This window comes from Neolamprologus brichardi, chromosome 2 (assembly GCF_056152115.1).
Source record: "Neolamprologus brichardi isolate AB-2024 chromosome 2, ASM5615211v1, whole genome shotgun sequence".
NCBI lineage: Eukaryota > Metazoa > Chordata > Actinopteri > Cichliformes > Cichlidae > Neolamprologus > Neolamprologus brichardi.
The window spans coordinates 17,463,697-17,477,142 of record NC_142105.1 but is presented as its reverse complement, the minus strand read 5'-3'; the positions used below and the strand labels follow the sequence as shown (position 1 = coordinate 17,477,142).

General features: G+C 41.2%; 1 protein-coding gene across 3 annotated transcripts in view; it reads right to left on the bottom strand.

The window, feature by feature from the left end:
• il1rapl2 (interleukin 1 receptor accessory protein-like 2) overlaps nucleotides 1-13,446 on the bottom strand; it is a 446,246-nt gene that overhangs the window by 173,456 nt on the left and 259,344 nt on the right. For all 3 annotated transcript variants that reach the window (XM_087847635.1, XM_035910998.2, XM_006781884.2), the window contains exon 3: nucleotides 514-683. In XM_087847635.1, coding sequence (XP_087703761.1) covers nucleotides 514-683 — 170 coding nt within the window. The remainder of the gene's footprint in view (nucleotides 1-513; nucleotides 684-13,446) is intronic.

Genomic DNA, 13,446 nt, shown 5'->3' with positions numbered 1-13,446 from the left:
TAGTGTAATAAATAAAAAAAAATAAAAAAAAATAAATCATGGTCTTGGTTTGTTAACTTTGCAAATTCAGGTGCTGACTGAAAATCTGTTACTGCGTGGTACAGACCAAACATGAAGGTTTGAAGTGTAAAATTCTTGTATTTTGTGTCATGTAGCACTAATAAGCAGATATTTGTGTGAGCTGCACCAATAAGGTTTATGGCAACAGCACGCTAACCGAGCTTACTGGCATTATTTGATAACCCATGGCACGTGGTGTTAAAAAACAAAACAAAAAATCGCTAATACTGAGGCTTCAAAATTGCAGACTCCAAAAGCCAACGACCCAGAGGTCACATCTGTGTTCTAAACAGTCTCAGGGCTGCTCAGGTTATGGTTAGGTTAAATTAATGCTTTTTGTTAATTAACTTTTTAAATTTCCATTTCATGGTGTCTTCCTTGAACTTCATGACTCTTCTTCCCTGCCTCATCTTTCCTTCCACATCAGTTGTAGTTCAGACCAGTGACGCTCACCTCTGCATCGCCTTTGTTCTTGTACCAGATGAGGCGCAGCTTGGCGTTTGTGGCCATGGTGTAGTTGGTTCGGATGTAGCTGTAGAACAAGGCACATTTAACTCGAACAGGCTCACCAGCCAATACGTGGTACTCCTTCAGATCCACAGACCAGTCAATGCATCCATCCACTGCGAGGGGGAACACAGAGAAGAGAAATATTGAGGACATACACCATTATACATCAAATACTGCAGGAGAGAGAAACACTGATTAAAACTCAAACAACACAGGAAGCGAAACACAAACATAAACACCCAGTCACTTGGATGAGTGACGAAACGTTTCTCCCAGAAAACGCTACGTCCAGATGAACAGAATCAACTTTTGGAGATTTATTTTCCTGGATGATTGAGAATGCATAAAGACGAACATAAACAGCAAAAACAAAAATCCTCACTCAGCCAAGGGTTTATATAAGATATATATAAGTGAAAACATAAAGAAAAATGCTTGACAGAAGAAAGAAATGAGGATGTGAGAGAGCCAGAGAGTGTGAGTGACAGGGATATTGTTTTATCTCATTTCTTTGGTAATATTATTCTTTACCTTCAAAGCAATAAAACATTGAATGTAAATTTTTGAGCTGTTTGTCTGTTCTTTTGTTTCGGGGGGGGGGGGGGGGGGGGGGGGGGACATAGTGGGAGATTAAACGTGTTACAAAAAAAAGTGTAGCATTTTTTTCTTAAATGTTGAAGGTACAAACAGAGGAGGGTGCCATTCTATTTTCTTTTGATTTCATCCCTACTCACCTTGTGTTCGAGATAACGAGATGTTAGAGGTTGAAAAAAGACAAAGAGCTTGCCCAAATGGACTCCCCTCCTCCTTCTGTTTTTTCCTTTCCTCTCTGTCTCTCATTCCTCTCACTTATTTTAGTTTTCCTTGTGGTCTGAGCCTCAGATAGCTGTGCTCTGTTTTAACTGTCACCCTCGGGCACTTGCCACAAGGCCTTCCCTCTGAATTACAGCCTGTAGCAATAAAGCCTCTGGTTCTGTCATCCACTTCAAAATACCTCTTCTGTCTCTCATCTGTACTCTCCCCCTCTTGTTTATTAGTGTTGTCATAAATAGCGTATGTATGCTAGTTGGATTAGAACAGACCATAAGCTCTGAATGGCATCTAAAATTTGGCTGTGATATCATCTTTTTCCCCCCAGCAGTGGAACGATACCGTTGACCACAATATCACAGCATGACTTAAGTAAGGAAAAGGGAATCTGGAGGAAAGTTGTTCAGATGAACATGTGCTCTACCCACATACCAAGGAGGTCTGGCCCGGATCTGGTATCAAGCCGGCACTGCTGACTTCTGGCATGAAAAGACGTATGCCATCCAGATATGGGCCAGGCCTGGCATAGATGGCACCGTTTATGTGATGGCATGCCATATCTCGCTCGATTGTGGTTTGCTTCATGGGCCCAGGCTCACAGAAAACAGGTCTGGCCTGGATCTGGCATCAAGCTGGCACTTCTGACTGACTGGTGTCATGGCAGGGTGTATTTCAACCATATGTGTACCAGGTCTGGCAATGACGTCACTGTTTATGCTATGGCATGCCATATCTGGCTCGATTGTGGTTTGGTTTATGTGGCCCAGGCCCATAGAAAACAGGTCTTCCCTGGATCCGGCTGGTGCTTCTGACTGACTGGTGTCATGGCAGGGTGTATGTCAACCAGATGTGGATCAGGTCTGGCAATGAAGCACTATTTATGTTCCTGTTTTCCTATTTTAGTTAGAAGACCTAAATGCCATGTTGGAATACTATACTGCTATGGTAGCCAATGTTTCAAATGCAGGTTTGTGAGTGTACACTTTATCCAAAGCCTAGTGACGGTTTACTCATCATTGCCAGTGGGTAGCTGTAGCTCAGGAGGTTGAGCAAGTCACCTACTGATCGCAAGGTTAGTAGTTCGATCCCTGGCTCTTCCAGTCTGCATGTCAAGAGTGTCAATGTGTATGAATGTAGCTAGGAAGCACTCAGTTTAGAGAAAATGTGTTGTGTAGAGCACTTTAAGTAATCTGGGAGAGTAGAAAAGCGCTGTATAAGAGTCAGTCCATTCATTGTCTGAACAGAGTTTTGTCATGTTACTTTTGCACGATTATGTTCTGGCACGTTGTTATTACATGGCTCGATTAAGGTACACATTAGGCTGACATCTGGGGTCAGAGCTGAAACTGTTCTGGGCCAGCAGTGTGTCTACAACTGGCCCATGGCTGCACACAACTTACACATGGCCCACATACTGCAAAGAATGACAGCCCTTTGGTGGCCCAGATCAGGTTTGCCAGAGGTAATCCACATATGGGCCAGGACAGGGCCACCAGTGTGTCTGCAACTTGCCTTGCACAGGCCCATGTGTGGGCCACCTCTGGCAAACCAAATCTGGGCCACCAAAGGGTCGTCATTCTTTGCGGTATGTGGGCCATGTGTAAGCACATTGTGTGGGCCAGATCCGAGCCTTACCAATTTTGTTATGTGGGTATATGTTATTATGCACATCTGGGTTTAAGGTTTGGCTTTAGCTTAGCTAACACTGGTAGCATAATGGACAGGTTTTTGATGGGGCTCCCACCTCCCACACAAACGCATCGTCAAATATGCTTCCAAACCAACTTCCTTCCAAGCCAAAGACTAGAAGATATGATGATATCTTGCCTTTGGCTTCACCTGCGAAGATTTTCTTGTAAAACAAAGGTAAGCCTAGCAAAAAAAGTTTGGGAACCACTGGTCTGGTCTAACTCCAACTTACTTGTGATACAAAGTATCCCACGTCAAAAATACAACTGAATCAAATACAAACACATGTCTGTCCCAGCAGCTTGTCATAACAGGAAATTCATGGCTCAGTGGCGTATTCGCTGGCATTGGGCCATTGTTGGCAAAATTTGCCGGGTCTGTGCTTTTTGGACACAGGATACAGGTTGTGGATCGTTAGATTGGCTAGCTCTATAAGTCAATGTAAACATGTTTTAGCACTCTGTATGATGTGTCAGGTGTAATTTGTGTTGAGTTAAGTCACTACCAACGATTTAACGACTTTATTTGCACCAGTTTGCGGTTTAAAATTACAGCCACATACTTAACTGGTACATTTATAGATTTAGCAATATGCATTAAGTCATACTGTGGCAGGAGAGATTCAGCATCGCTGCACACACACTCATGCACAGACACACGGCAGATTTATTACACACACGATCACTCATTCACCTTCTCAAATTAGTGCTCGTCCTCATCTCCCACTACACATGCACCAACAGCAGCCATTTAATCAGTGACAAGCTTGACAGATAGTCATAAAAACTGTGCCGATCTGTCATGAAACACACAGTTTCACAGACTAAAACAACATTTTTTTCATGAGAGAGGTAAAAAGGCCTGAAATTCTGTGTGTGTGTGTGTGTGTGTGTCTGCGCGAATGTGTGTGTAAAAGAATTAAGTAATGAATTGGCCAGTCAGACTTGGTGGTTGTAAATTAATGAGCTGACACGAACTGAAGATGTTAGTGTAGTCCACTCAACACCTAACACACACACAGGATGCACCCAGGGCATCACATTAATAGGAAAATCACATTAGTTTGGTCGGCTGGACTAATGCCTTTTGTTTGAGACAATGTTTAACACAGGTCAAACACACACACACACACACACACACTAACACACGAGAAAGGGGAGACCTGTGTTTCAGGTCATAACCAAAGAAAAATTCCAATAATCCATTTATCTTAGCGTGTACATGTGCTTGTGCATATGTGTTAATATGTGTTTGTGTGTATATGTGCATGTGTGGGTGTATAAATATATTTGTATATACGTGTGTGTGTATATATATATATATATATATATATATATATATATATATATATATATATAAGCCAGAAGAGTGTGTGTGTGTATGGGGGAGTGCAGCTGCGTGTGTCTGTAGACATATTAAATGTGTGGGCGAAGTGTTAGCATGGGCAGATATATCATTCCCGTCAGTTGTATCTGCATACGGATGCTCCCAAACGGCAGAATGAAAATAACCCTGAATAAATGGCAAAGTTTCAGAGTCTGGAAAAGTGGAGAGAGTTTTAGGCAAATATACTCACATTGACACGCGCGCACACACACACACACACACACACACACACACACACACACACACACGCGTGGACAGAGTCCCAAACTGTCACGGCGAGTGAAGTGAGCCATGTGGAGATAATGAAGTAGGATCCAAACGCAGGCACTTGTAAAGGTGTGAAGGTGGTTTATTGAAAGTAAAGTACAAAATAGAAAAACGGTTAACTGGACTGCAGACTATCTGAACTGGGAACAACTAAACTACAAAACACGAACCAGGACATGAACATGAAGAAGAATGGGCAGAGGTAAGTGATGACGGACAGCAGAAAGAACACACGGATGAAATACGATGGATACACAGACGGACCAGCAACTACAACAACAGAAGACACGACTTAAATACACTCAGAGAAACACAGGGAGATTACACACAGGTGGGAGTAATTAACGAGACGAGACAAGGGAGGTAAAACTGAATACTCACATGAGACGCAGACCTTCACAATAAAACAGGAAACAAGAGATCACTACACAAGGACGCAGACCCGACACTGACAGACAGACAGAATATAACGCATGGAACTCAATGCTAAACATGAGACACAAATCCTGAAACACGAATAAACAGAAACATGGAATTCTAATAATAATAATAATAATCCTAGCACCCGAAAAACACAACAATCATTCAAAAATAAAAAAAACATCAGAACTCAAAATACTGGGTCAAACCGACCCAGAACTGTGACACAAACCTATATACAGGCTGCACTTTTTTCCCCTTTGGCAGAAACAATCATGTTCAACAACAAAAAATACAAAACATCAAATATATTTCCCACTGAACTAAACTGCAACAGGGTAATTTACCATAAATAACACACTTAGTTCTTCTGATGCTTCAAAATTGCTTTAGCTTTATTTAGTCTTATTCTGCCAGATTTGATCTTATCCTGTAAGATTTGAACACTTTGATAGGATACTGGGAAATAAAAAAAACTTGACATTTAAGCATTGTTGAGGGAGACTTTCTCGTAAAATGAGTTCCAAGCAGGAAAGCTGCAGACTTATTTAATTATTATAAGTGTTCTGTTATTAGCCAAAGACATGTAGCAGCACTGGAGAGTGCAAGACTGCAGTCTATACTAATAGTGATCTTAAACTTGCACTTGCAGTATTTTGCACTCACTGATTTAAACTGCAAAGGCACCGAAGCAAACCCTGTAACAGTCTGATGTGGCGAACAGAGAGCTGAGTGTGAAGGCAAAGCTAGTCGATCAGTGTCTCCACCTCCACCTGTGACCACAAGCTCTGGCTACTGACCTAAAACTGCAGACATAATCCACAGAAATGAGCTTTCATAGGTCAGAACTCCAATAATGGTTTGTCAAAAAGAAATGCTGTTGGTGAAAAACTGATGGATGTATGATTAGATGGACGATTGTTATCAGTATTACTGTCAAAACCTTTGTCATCATTGTTTGACAAAAATAGCTGTAAAGGAGGAGGCAAAGAATCTTGTATAAATTTCAGCTGGACCGCATGATTACTACTGGTTATTAGGAAAAAACCTGTACTGGTCGGCCTGTTGGTCATTGATTTTGGGAGGTTGTTTGCTGTAGCTAGGTCAAATTGGTCACAATTAGGTATGAAATTCTGGAGAAAGAACCTCACTGTGATTGCTTTGATTGCTTGCAAATTACTGCTCTCACCTGTAGATTTCATGGAAGATGCCGACTTGTCTGCAAACACTCAAACGACTTGCTAAGCATTGGTGAAGTTGTGTAGAGTGCGACACACGGGAAACCGACACCTTTCGATTTCAAAATAAGGGCTTCACCTTTTGAAACATGTTGGTTTCAGCTGCACAACTTTTACTGTGAAGTCGTTACCGAAATTCCTGTAAATCCGATACCTCAAGAAAGAAGTCACAAGGGATGTTTAAATTTATACCATAGGTGATTCTGCTAGGAGGCTGAGGGTGGCACTAATGAGTGGTAGTATTTTTGCAACATATTTCAGCCAGCAACAGCAGGCAACATCCAGTAACCATTCGTCAACCAGTCACATGTATTTCCCTGGAGATCAGAGGTTGCCCATAGATACCGGATTGGAAGATTGTGTGACTGTCATCTTGTCGACTTCCACAAGTGGGAATTGCTATCCACGGTGCTAAATTCTATAGTTTAGACAGGACTATAGGTGGTTATTTTGTGTTTGTGTTTTCTATTTTGTGACTACTGTTTGCATTACAGGTGGAAGGCTGTAGTATTTTTTTGAAACAGCCATACCAAAGATCTTCTGCTTCATCTCTTTGAGCTAACGACTCTTTGCCGATGTGCCATGAGTACATAGTTTGGTGAGGCACACTTCCTGGATAAATCTTTAAAAAATCCTTTTGTCTTGTTTTTGTTTTGAGGCCATTAGAGACCACCGTGTACTGCAAAGATTAATGATGGTGTTTTGCATGCCTATGAGATCTTGAGTTTTGACAATATCTGTCTATAGACAGATGGCGAAACATTGAAACACCTGCCAGATTTTTTCACCATTACACACACACACAGACACACACACACACACACATACACACATACACACACACACACACACAACACAAACATAATACCAGCTACACTATCACAGCCCATATAAATGTGTGCATGGAGGTACCTTTCATTCTGGCAGTTTTGAGCTATACCTGCAGTAGTCATCTTATACTGGTGATCCTGATGGGTTTGTTTCTACTAGACACCAGAGAAGACAATAGAAGTGCTTCTATAAGCTGCCCGCAATTTTAAACTTTAAATTTACTCCATAAGTTTTAGCCTTCCTTAGAGAGCACTCATTAGACAACATGAATATAGTTTAACAATAACACTGACAATACTGGGCATGTATGCTTTATTTAATTTAAGAGCTGAAGGAGTGCGAGTTATGCAGTTTGTGCTGGGAGCCGAATATTCAGTCCAGGCCTGTCACTCAAACGTAAAGCCCCTCAGAGCCTCCAGCCTGTCTGCACGCCTCCCACAATCCCCTGCAATACCACTACAGCTGCTGCCATAATAATAGCTTGACCTGACCCACCCACACACACGCACGCACGCACACACAGGTAATGATCCCCATATTCACAAACAGGGACAAACATACACACAAAAAAGCAGTATGAAGTCACACACACACACACACACACACACACACACACACACACACACACACACACACACACACACACACACAGAGAGAGACACGACAGTCTATCACCACTGGAGGGCAATTTACACCATGGGTGAGAAAAGACAGAAAGAAAAAAGAGAAAAGAAAGGAGAGAGAGAGAGAGATTAGAAGGTGAAAGAGCGAGGGGGAGAGAGACAGAGTGTACCTGCCATTTGGCCCAGTGGTTTGTGCTGATGTTCAATTTCAGCACACGGCCAACTTGATGGTTACTTATTTTCTCTGAACACATTTTATGAGAATAGGCTTTAGCCTAGATAGAGCTTTATATGTACTCCTCGAGGACATGCTGCATTTGTGTGCGGGCACCGCAGAGCGAGGAGAAGCGTGACTTGGCGCGTGTTCGCCATTTTCAAAATGACTCTCAGAATAAGTTGCACTCCGGCTCAAACTGTGAATCTATGCCACACACACTCACATAGATTTATGTATGGGTGTAACTGTGAGGGCATTCACATACATAATCCATTCCTAGCCACTTACCTTTGACTCAGCCATCAAAACTAAGGGCCTAACAACAGCCCTCACCCGAGCTGTAACTTAAACCCAATTCAAATTTTAACCCTTTAAAGTTATCCTCAAAACCGTCCCCACTCCAGTGGGCTAAGACTCAAACTCATTCTCACAGTGTTAGCTGGGCAACAACCCACACGCACATCCATACACACAAACCAAAGCAATCTATTTTGTGAGCCGTATGAATATGGTAATACATGTCTGGGTTATGGCCTTCATTCATTGCAACGGAGTTACAACAGCATCTATCAGCATACGAGGCTTGTAGTGCTACAGCACACGCACATACACGTACACACACATATTACAACCAAGACACACAGTAAAACACTCAACCTCATATTAACAGACACACACATTTTCACGCACATGCATCGGGCTGAATAAATGGAGTTGACCACAATCTGCCCTCTGTCTAATGCTACCAAACAGACTGAAATTTATTCACTCTCACAGGAGAAAGCACACACAGAGACGCACATGCCCACAAAAAAACAAAGGGAACAAAGTGACATGTACTGATAAGAAAACTGCAGCTGTGAAAACTGAAAGCATCATCAGAGTAACCTGTGGATTCTACTGATGAATGAGAGTGCGTGTATGAGTGGACCAAGTTGAACTATCACTAATAAAGATAATAAGAAACCCTGATGTGACTGGCAGAATAACAGTGTCATAAAATATGAATAAATAATATATTTCTAAGATCTAGCTGGCTTATTTAGCTTGTAGGCAAAAAACCCTCTTAAGTTGTCTTTATAAATCTGTTTAAGCTCGTCTACATTTGCCTAGAAAGTGGATTAGTTATTCTGGCACTAGACAGAACAATTAATACTTGGAGCAGTACGTCTGCACACTGACACATTTATTTCTACATTACTTGAAGAAGATGTAAACAAATCAGACACCAAAGCCTGCATTTAGTTATTGACCTAAAACAGACTGTAGTAGAGCACCGTCATCATTAATGTCACTGTTAATCAATAAAGCCATTATAAGCTGTGAATTTCAATGAAAATAAAATTCTATAAGAATAGTCCTGTGTTTAGGCTAGTCGTATTGTTCAAAGACTAGCCTGTGATGAAAGTGCACGAGAAAAATAGATAAGAATAGAAACTGCATATTTTGTTAAAATTGGTTTTCAGGTTAAACGTGGATCAGAAATGCAGGGTATGGAGTGCATTCAGAGATAATGTAGTCAGAGATCTATTATGACTGCACAAATTTGTCCACCTTGGATACAAAGTATGGCTGACACCTAAATTCACCCTAAATGGCTGGGTGGGTGATGATTGGAGGATGATTATATTTGATGTGACTCTTAGTCTGATCTTATTTCAAAGTAAAGCCAGATTTCTGTGACTGCTTGGTGAACCCAAGTCTAGTCAAAGTTTATTTCTATTTTAAACAGCTGGCAAAGGTGTTGTAGAAGTTACATGAAATATGCATAACACTTACTAAACCAACGAGAAGTACACACCAACAATCAAATAGAACAAGTGAACATGACTGTGTTTGCATATTAGAAGCCAGGGTACTCTACTGGGACAAATAGGATTTTAAAAGTGTTGATTGGGGATGATCGAGAGACTGGGCAGCTCTTATGTGAAAAGGTAAGTTGTTCCAAAGATCAGCTGAGGCACCACTGAGAAGGCGCTATCGCCTCTGCTGAAATCAGGCTGAATAAAGATAAAAAATGACACTATTTAAACCTTCATGATCTGTATCCAGATAACTTTTTTTCCTGAATGAGAGAAATGCATGTGTCCAACCAATGTCTAACAGGAAAAAACTCACTTGTGTATTTTTGTGCGAAAAGGCAGCTTTGGACATGTCCAGACAGAATTTCCCTACGTTGCCTCAAGTTTCTGTGCAATGTGGTAGATCTTACATATTGAGATCAGATCAGGCAGCATGGTTTGCATGGTCTCCCTGTGTTTGCGTGGGTTCTCCCCAGGTACTCCGGCTTCCTCTCACAGTCCAAAGACATGCAGTTAGTGGGGATAGGTTAATTGGAAAACTCTTAATTGCCCGTAGGTGCAAACAGTTGTCTGTGTCTATGTGTTAGCCCTGCGACAGACTGGCAACCTGTCCAGGGGATCACATTGTTGTCACATTTTATTTTTCTACCAATGTGAATGCAAAGACCAATATCATCCAGGTAACATATTTACTGAAGGTACTGATCCAAGTGTTAGATTGCCCTGAATTGCTGTGGACATCTTCCTTCCTTCCTTTTCCAGTTTGGTAATTTGGTTAACCAGAAACAGGTCAAACCACTTGAAAGTGTGTTTAGTCCTCTACACACACACACATGGACACACACTGTGCCCCACTTTGCTTTTTTTTTTCCTGGATGAAAGCCTTCATAGGACAGTACAAGCTTTATAGGTACTAACAAAATACAGTGCTGTACACTTCTACTACAATTATAAACTGACTGGTTTATTAAACAGAAACGACTTTCCCATCTCAGTGAAAACGAGCCTTCCATTAGTAAACTGACAACATCTGTTTTCTCCCAGAAGGAGCTTTTGCTTTTGAACTGCTTTGGACTTTCCTATCACCAAATGGTCAGAGTGCCCTGTAACAGATTGCGCTATCTTAAAGAGGAGGGGAAATGTGATTTGATTGGTCAGGCTGGAGGCAAGACTCTTTACCATTTCCAGCTGAGTTACAGTTCTGCCACGGGCTTGTTGACTCAGCCACTGCTTGTGCCATGTGCAACTGATTCTTGGAAATAAAGCATAGCGCAGTCTGAAATGTCTTCAAAATGTTGACTTGAGTTTTGCAAATCAGTTCATGAACCAGAAAGAGAAGTAGGCCCAAATAATTTGAGAAAACGCTGAAAAGAAAACAAAAAAAAAAGGATGGGCAGCAGAGGGAAAGATTGAGGATGAAGGAGTAGTTTTGATAGGAAGTACTTAATGAGAAATAATGAGTCCCATTTCCCTAGGAAGTACAACACATTGGCCTTCCTATTAACTATAATGACTCTCGAAGAGGTATATATGGATAGATGAAGGAAAGGAGAGGTGGAAACATAGAGGGAAGATGGAGAGGAAACACAAAGGAAGCACCTGTGGATGACAGATAAAGGATCTTATCAGGAAAGATAATAAGAAGGTAGATAATGTTTCCCTATCAGGCTACTCCTCAATGAGTAATGACAGCAGAAACAAAAGGTGAAAAAAGAGGAAGATGAGAAACAGAAGATAGTTTGTAGCATCTGCAACATAAATAAATCAATGCCAAATTACACGTGGTAGCCTGGTATAATTACACCAATAAATGTGATCAGGGTTGGGATGATTGATGACATATCTCACACTAGAGCTAATGTTAGTGTTTGCTGAATACTAAGACCATATTTCCCACTCAACCAAACAGCCACTCACTCTTGATGTCCTACAGTCAGCCACTCCATCTGCTATGCATGGAGGCTATTACCCAGGAAAATCATTACCCTCTTGTTGGTGTGTGTAGAAATCTACCCTTATAAAATGGAAAATCTGAAGAAAGGAACGTGCCAGGATGCCATAGTAGGAATTCCGGACTCAGTGTTCGATCTCATGCTTAGTGGAGTGGAAATTAGATTCCCAAATCATTAATGGTGAAAATGACAGGAAATCTTTTTTAGGGTGGGAAACATGTTGGGTGATTGAAAAAAGTCCTTCAAAGGATTAGACGGAGAACAGAGACAGATCGTAAAAACTAGAAAAACAGAAATGTAAACAGACCCAACCTACTGGACGACACCTGGGAGATCAGATCAGTAGAAAATGATACAAAAGACTTTTTTGTGCAAGATGAAAAAAGGCAAAGTGGGGATGAAAAAGCGGGAGGTGATGTAAGAAGAGAAAAAAGGGGGCAATGAAAATAAAAGCAGCATGTTGGACCTGCATCCAAGTTACAATGTTCAGATTTCATCTGCTTCCACTTTATGCATCTCTCTGTGTTTACCACAGCGTTGCTTGCATCACATTTCTGTTTGCTGTATCATTTCATTATTTGGTTCCACAACAGCCCACTTTCCCCTTGTTGATCATTAAAATCTAATCTCGCCTGGCTGTGCAGGCTCGTGAGCATAAAACAGTGATATATTTCATGTTTATTCAGAAAATGATTGCTTTTATTACTTTTTGATCTCACTGGTGAATCTCAGGGTTAATGAAAAGTCCCCAGTGTCTTTATCGGGATTATTATCTTTTTAAAGCAGCGGGATGAAGAAGGTGATCTGTGTGCTTGTAGGTTTTTAAAAGATTGAGAAAAGAAGGATATTAGCTGTTTTCTTTACTGGGACTTGTGAAATGCACATTCTTATTTTTACTTTTTACACTTATCCCCTTAATGTGCATTCTGGAATCGAGCTTTTAAATTCAGTCGTACAATCTATTACTAAAAAATACAGGTCAACTTGACCTTTGCTCGGGCTACCTTTTAGTAAAACCACCTACACTTAAACTGATGCATACTTTGTTAATCATCTAATGCTTTCATTTATTATATCGGGATCTCTTTTTCCTCAATCTGGCAACCCGCTGACTGCCAACAACTTAGCCTCTGGTGACTAGATAATAATGTGTGATTCCTAGTATAGCCAGTGGATATCAGTGTCAGTCACACAACATGCAGTGCGCTCCCTCTTTTGATCTCTACATGCACTCTTTAGCTTCATGCAACCAAAACCTCCAAAGTAACTCTTCAGTAAGATTCAGACTAAAGCAAACTACAAACAGAAACCAGAAATCTTCTGGGTATCAAAAATCTCACCCTGCTTTGGGATTTAACATATACATGCAGATATCTCTTTCTACCAATATAGTGCCTTAAGAGGCAGCTCTGCCTTCATTTCTACAGGTTTGAGAACCATTGGTTACTTAGCATTACAGAAAGGAAGGTGTGGTGATTATAATATGTGTTTGAATACAATCGTGATGCACAGAAACTGCAGGCTGCTCTGTGAATTAGTGATGGGATTTCCGGCTCTTTTTAGAGATCCGGCTCTTTCGGCTCGGCTCACTAAAAAGAGCCGGCTCTTTCGGCTCCGAACCGGCTCTTCAGGTTGTTTTGT